This window comes from Cervus elaphus, chromosome 2 (genome assembly GCF_910594005.1).
Source record: "Cervus elaphus chromosome 2, mCerEla1.1, whole genome shotgun sequence".
Lineage (NCBI taxonomy): Eukaryota > Metazoa > Chordata > Mammalia > Artiodactyla > Cervidae > Cervus > Cervus elaphus.
In genome coordinates, this window is record NC_057816.1 from 2,742,311 (window position 1) to 2,749,513 (window position 7,203).

The 7,203-nt window shown below is 53.7% G+C and overlaps 1 protein-coding gene across 1 annotated transcript; it reads left to right on the forward strand.

The window, feature by feature from the left end:
* Positions 1-1,920: 1,920 nt before the first annotated feature.
* LOC122677340 (mas-related G-protein coupled receptor member A1-like) lies at positions 1,921-2,862 on the forward strand. Its single transcript, XM_043877334.1, has 2 exons — positions 1,921-2,352; positions 2,536-2,862. The coding sequence occupies exons 1-2, from the start codon at positions 1,921-1,923 to the stop codon at positions 2,860-2,862; spliced, it is 759 nt and encodes a 252-aa protein (XP_043733269.1).
* Positions 2,863-7,203: the final 4,341 nt, after the last annotated feature.

A 7,203-nucleotide genomic window follows, 5' to 3' on the forward strand; every position in this document is an offset into this window, starting at 1 on the left:
TCCATGGGATTTTCTAGGCAACAATACTGGAGTGGGTTGCCATTTCCTTCTCCAGGGGATCTTTCCAACCCAGAGATTGAACTTGGGTCTCCTGCATGGAGGGCAGACTTTACCGTCTGAGCCACCAGGGAAGCAAATGCACTAGTTAATTATCGGGAAGGGTAGGAACCCAATCCAAACCATCTGATCCCAAAGTCCCCCTGGCACCCTCCAGTGAGTCCACATTTCAGATCTAGTGGACTGGGTCCTGTGTGGTGATGTAATTTGTAGCAATAAGAACATGCATTGAAGAGCAGACATTTGGGGGATGGTGTTAAACATGGCATTATTAGTCAGCAATTGGATAAGCAAGTCTAGGGCTGAAGAGAGATGGAGGCTGACGATGTGTGTTTGGGAATTGAGTGACGAACAAGAGACCATGTGAGTGGATGAGATCAGATTCAAGGGTGTGGTTTAAATAGAGCAGGACAGAAAGCTGAGAAATACGTCCTGGAAAACATCAGTGTCCAGGGGATGAGAAAAGAAGAGGAGATGAATCAGTCCGAGTACAAATTAAGGGGAAGTTGGAAATAAGGGAGGGGAAAGGCAAGAAGCATGTAACCTTACAGTTATGGCGGTCCAAGATCCAAAATAGGTCTCACTTGGCTGAAACCAAGGTGTGAACAGGGCTACCTCCCTTCCAGAGGCCCCAGGGGAGAAGCTGTTCCCTTGTCTCTTTTCGTCTTCTGGAGGCGCCTGCACCTTTGACTGGTGGCCCTTCCCCTGCTCTTCAGAGTCAACCATCACATCACCCCACCTCTGTCTCCCACATCACAGCTCCTTCTCTGACTCTCCTGCCCCACCTCCTTCTTATAAGGACCCTTGTGGTTTCCTGAAGGGCCCGCCTGGATGGCTCAGGGTAATCTGCCTATTTTACAGTCAGCCGGTTGGTAGCCTTAATTCCATGTATAACTTTTATCTCCTCTCTCCAAATCCAAGTCCTCATGGGCCCTGGGGATTGGGACACCTTTGGGTGGCTGACCCTCTTCTCTGAGTCATTAGAATCAGGATGGTATTGAAACAGCTGGAGTTGACGAGATCCCCTAGGGACTCAGGCACAGGTCTCCCTATAGACCTCAGCGCATCTGAGCTGCTACTGAACACAGCGGACTTGCCACCTGGACCTAAGTAAGGAGGTAGACCAGATGCCTCCACCCACCTTTACATCATCCATCATTCTCTCCCTGTACCCCAAACTCTTCTTCATGGACTAACTATACTAAGAGGTCTACCCTTGGAGTGGACATGCTCCCTCAAGCCCCTGGCTCTTCCTCAAGTGGTTTCTTTGCATTGGGTATCATCTTTCTTGGTTCTTCCTTCAGTGGTTTCTTTGCATTGGGTATTATCTTTCTTGGTAACATCTACCATGTCTTCAAGGGTCAACTCCTCTCTGAGAACTAGAGCTCCAGTCACACCGTCCTGTAAATGGTTGATACCTTGGGTTTCTCGGGGTCAGAGACCAGATCCCCCCAACTCCCCCCACCCTGCTTTCTGCTCAGAGCCTAAGCTGGAGGGGACACCCAGCAGATCAGTTTGTTGAGTGTAGAGATGAATGAGTGACTGCACTGATGCCCGAGGCCCAGCTCATGAGGACAAAGCTGAGCTCCCATCTCATCCTCTAGAGAGAGCCAACGACCACAGGAAGGACCTGCACTCAGGGCATTTGTGTCCGGGCTTGGTGGGGGGCTGGAATAGAGGAGGGGGGGAGAAAGAGAGACAAGTGGAGGGAAGGTGGGAGGCACGGAGGGAAGGAGTGGGGGGAGAGGGAGAGCCTCCCTCACTTGCCTGAGGGTCCATACCTCCCTCTCTGACTCCCCAGGACTGCCAGGAGTCACAGGGCAGGGGAATCCAACAGTCCTGCCAATCCCGGATCGCCTCACCATGGACGATTATTGCGAGATGAATCACTCCAGCACTGACGCTGCGGAGCTGGCTGAAGGATCCCACGATGTTGAGCATGTGACCCTCCGGTCCCTCACCGTGGTTGTGTCCCTCTGTGGACTGGCGGGAAATGGAATCGTGATCTGGTTTGTCCGTCTGTCTCACAAGAAGACCTCCTTCCTCATCTACAGCCTCAACCTGGCCATCGCGGATTTCATGAATCTCAGCTTCCAGATTCTGTTCTCTGTCCGCCAAATCCTGAAGCTGTTCCTCCACCGCTGCTTTGGTCTTCATGCCCTCTTTATGGTCCTGAGGTGGTTCTTCTACCTCACTGGCCTGAGCATCATGACCGCCATCAGCTTCCAGCGCTGTCTGTCCATCCTCTTCCCTATCTGGTATCGGTGTCATTGCCCCAAGCACCTGTCGGCCATCGTGAGCGCCCTCCTTTGGATTCTGACCTTTTTGTTAAACATGCTGAGAGGTTATGCTTGCGGTCAGTTATTCACCAAAGAGAAAAAGTTCTGTGGCGGATTTAATACTGCCACCGCTGTGTCGGTCTTCCTCCAGTTCGCCATCCTGGGCATATCCAGTCTGCTGTTGCTCCACTGAGTCCAGGCCAGCTCCCAGAAGCATCAGCCCAGAAAGCTCTACCTGGTCCTCCTGCTCTCATTCCTGGGCTTCCTCTTCGACCTGCCCCTCAGTATCATCCGGTTCTATACAACTGAGAAAAAAAATCCCATCTTTAATGACATCTGTGTCCTCCTGTGCTGCGTCAACAGCACGGCCAACCCTGCCGTTTACTTCTTCATCGGGGGCCTTCAGAGGGAGCGGCCCGCAGAGAGCCTCAAGGCAGTCCTTCAGAGAGCCCTGGGTGAGGAGACAGAGGATGCCGAGGACCAGAAAGTGATTCCAGCGGGCAAGACGGAGAGCGTGGGCCTCTGATGGTTGGTGGGGGGCGTTGGCTCCCAGTGGATCAGTGGCCCTGGGGGCATGGTCCCTACAGTCTCGTGGCGGTCACCATGTCTCACCACCAGCAGGATAGAGGTGCCCAAGTCAGCACCCCCAAAGAGCTCCCTTCCCAGCCTCCTTTCTGTGTAAAAACTGAGAGCAGATCACCAGAAGTAGGTGTGTATGTGCGTATGAAACCAAATGCACACGTTTCAGCCTTTTGCTTGCGCTCAGTCGCTCAGTCATGTCCGACTCTTTGCAACCCTGTGGACTGCAGCCCGCCAGGCTCCTCTGTGCATGGGATTCTCCAGGCAAGAATACTGGAGTGGGTTGCCATTCCTTTCTCCAGGGGATCTTCCCTACCCAGGGATTGAACTCAGGTCTCTCATGACTCCTGCATTGGCAGATGGATTCTTTACCTCTGAGCTGCTGGGGAATCCCATTGAGCCTTTCAAAACCTGTCAAATTATCCTTCAGAAAGTTCATGAAGTCACACTGACCAGCCTCAGAAGGTCGACTTTAACATCTGACTTATTGTGAAAGTTCTACCTGTTTCCAGGTTGGGATGCAAAATTCCTCTTGGGTAAAGCCTGGGCCTTCAAGATGGTGTGCCTTTGTCCTCTGCCCATTTTTATGGCATCTTCTGGGGTCTGAATACACTGCTTTTGTTGTTTTCTTCCTTGACTTTAAGTGGATCTACTTTCTGGAATGTGTGATCTCTCTCAAAGTCCTCTCCTTCTATCTTTAGAAATCCAGCAAAATAAAGCTTTGAGACCAGTGCTACCTGGGGGACAATGTCCAGTTGGTGCTGGTTTGGTCAGTAACTCATGCTTCAGTGACACTCGGCTGTCCATGTGGTCCCCAGACTGCTTTGGTCGTTTGACGGAAGTGCTTCAGCCCAAGCTTGTAGGACCACCCCCAGTGAGAAGGTGCTGGTGGGTCTTAGTTTTCAGGATCGTCCCTGGAGACTCTGAGCTAGCTCTGGGTTTGACGTGAGGCTTGACAAGAGTTGAGGCATGGGGCTTGTCTGTGGGACTCAGAAAAAAGGACCCCGTGTGACAGGCTGGTGCTGCAGACGGGAACCCATCGCTTCTCATTAGCCAAGCTCTGGTGACTCTTATAACCGGGGAACACTGCCCTAGAGCTGGGGGGACACTTCCTATAATTGGGGGACATTATCTTATAATGGGGGAACACTGCCCCAGAGCTGGGGGGACACTTTCTATAATTGGGGGACCTTACCTTATAATGGGGGGATGCTGCCCCAGAGCTGGGGGACACTTTCTATAATTTGGGGACATTATCTTATAATGGGGGAACACTGCCCCAGAGCTGGGGGGACACTTCCTATAATTGGAGGATATTATCTTATAATGGGGGGATGCTGCCCCAGAGCTGGGGGACACTTTCTATAATTTGGGGACATTATCTTATAATGGGGGAACACTGCCCCAGAGCTGGGGGGACACTTTCTATAATTGGGGGACCTTACCTTATAATGGGGGGATGCTGCCCCAGAGCTGGGGGACACTTTCTATAATTTGGGGACATTATCTTATAATGGGGGAACACTGCCCCAGAGCTGGGGGGACACTTCCTATAATTGGAGGATATTATCTTATAATGGGGGGATGCTGCCCCAGAGCTGGGGGGACACTTTCTATAATTGGGGGACATTATCTTATAATGGAGGAACACTGCCCCAGAGCAGGGGGATACGTTCTATAATTGGGGGACATTATCTTATAATGGGGGAACACTGCCCCAGAGCTGGGGGGACACTTCCTATAATTGGGGGACCTGACCTTATAATGGGGGGATGCTGCCCCAGAGCTGGGGGGCACTTTCTATAATTGGGGGACATTACCTTATAATGGGGGGATGCTGCCCTAGAGTTGGGGGGACACTTCCTATAATTGGGGGACATTATCTTATAATGGGGGAACACTGCCCCAGAGCTGGGGGGACACTTTCTATAATTGGGGGACATTATCTTATAATGGGGGGATGCTGCCCCAGAGCTGGGGGACACTTTCTATAATTTGGGGACATTATCTTATAATGGAGGAACACTGCCCCAGAGCAGGGGGACACGTTCTATAATTGGGGGACATTATCTTATAATGGGGGAACACTGCCCCAGAGCTGGGGGACACTTTCTATAATTGGGGGACACTATCTTATAATGGGGGAACACTGCCCCAGAGCTGGGGGGACACTTCCTATAATTGGAGGATATTATCTTATAATGGGGGGATGCTGCCCCAGAGCTGGGGGGCACTTTCTATAATTGGGGGGCCTTACCTTATAATGGGGGAACACTGCCCCAGAGCTGGGGGACACTTTCTATAATTGGGGGGCCTTACCTTATAATGGGGACACTGCCCCAGAGCTGGGGGACACTTTCTATAATTGGGGGGCCTTACCTTATAATGGGGGGACGCTGCCCTAGAGCTGGGGGACACTACCTTATAAACGGGGGACACATCCTATGCATTGATGACCAGCAGCCAGGGTCCTGGGGCCTTTGAGTGCAAGCGGCCCCTCGGGACAAGGTACAGGGCACTGACCCTGACCACTGCCCTCGGGCTGACCGCCCTCCGCCTTCCTGCCCTGGGGCAGAGGCCCCCACCCTGCGCCCGGGGCACACGGTGTGGGAGCCGTGGCCTCAGGGGGGCGTGCAGGGCTGCGGGGCCCAGGGTGGTAGACAGCAGGATGTCTTCCCCCCTGGGGAGTCAGCAAGGTGCCTGTCCTCCCGGGAACAACGGGGGGATGTTGACACCTCACTGGGGGGCCTGCCCGTCACCCTGGGTGACAGCCATCCCAGAAGCTGACTGCGTGGTGTGAGCTGCCACCCCTCCACTGCTGAACCCCGTGGTCACGTTGTCCTGAGTTTACCTGCATCACCACCAGTGAAGGCCCTAGGCTGGGACGAGACCCAGACGGTCAGGGAGGACTGCCCACATTGGACCCACCCACTGGTCGGCCATGCCCCCAAAACCATCCTTGCATTAGGAGAATACTCATCAGCATGCCTGGGCCACATCACCTGCCTTTTACCAGTTTTGTCTTCTTTCTAGAGTCTCCTGAAGGTGAAGGACTGGGTTCTTTTACGAGTGAACTGTTGCTTTGTTTTAGGAAAAACACCTTCACGGGGTCTTAGGACATGTGCGCTGCTGTAACGAGCATCGCAGACGTGCTGACTCACGAACAAAACTGCGCGGTTCAGAGCTCGGGAGGCTGGGAGTCCAGACCAGGTCCAGTGGGGTGCGGGGAGGGCCCTCCTCTGGGTCAGTCTGGTGACATCTCCCTGGAGCTGGGGGCTCTCTGGGGCCTCGATAAGGACCCCAATCTCCTTCATGGGGCTCCGTATGCAGGCCCTCTTCACCTCCCAGAGGCCTCTCCTCCAACATCATCACACGCAGGGACAGGGTTTCCACACGTGAGTTTTGGGGGGTGCGAACATTCAGCCTGCAGCCCTGGGATTTGGCTCCACAAGGCCAAGACTCTTCTAGAACAGGGCTTGGAGATGGTGGGCAGGACATAGCTTCTCATCGTTGTATAATACGCTGTCTTTATGTCGGGTGACTTTACATCACAAACTGTGGCCCTTGGTGGGGTGACGGAGGAGTGGTCATTCTGCCCCCGCGCCTGCAGGAGGGGCTCTGGATCCCGGGGTGGGAGACACGCAGATGGTGGCGGCCTTCGGGGAAAGAGGACAGGGTGCCCTGTCTCCTCTCCTCGGCCCGAACCTGCGGTGGAGACGTCTTAACATGCCCCTGCGTGTTGCCATCACCGTGGGGAGGTGAGGAAAGGCCTGTGCATATGCTATGCGGCCCAGGGTCTGCAGGAGCATCAGCAAGAATTGTGGACTTGGGTCCAGGGAGACATTGTCCAGATCCGGGGCCCGAGCCGGGGCCCAGGCCGCGGCCTGAGTGTGTGCTCAGTGGCTGTTCCTTTCCGCAGAACTCGCCATCTATTTTTCCTAATTCTGGAGCACCTCCTGGTCCTCTTTGGAGGACCTGGGGTGGCAGCTAAATAGTTTAGAAATGTGCATATGACCCAACTGAGCTCATCCAGGGCTTCTACTGAAGAAACCCTCGGCGCACTCGCTAATCTCCTGCTGGACTTGAACTTGGGAGTTTGTACAACCAGAGTCACAGTGTCGTGATGCAGAGACTGGAGGAAGCCCATGTTGAGAGACAAGGCCAGGGGAGGAGGGAAACAGAAACCCTGGGTCCAGCCAGACCTGAAGCTGTCACTCCCTCTGGACTCAGCACATCAACCAAGAGACTTCTTTCTTTGTTCACCAGGTTCTTTTCTTGGGTAGGTCTT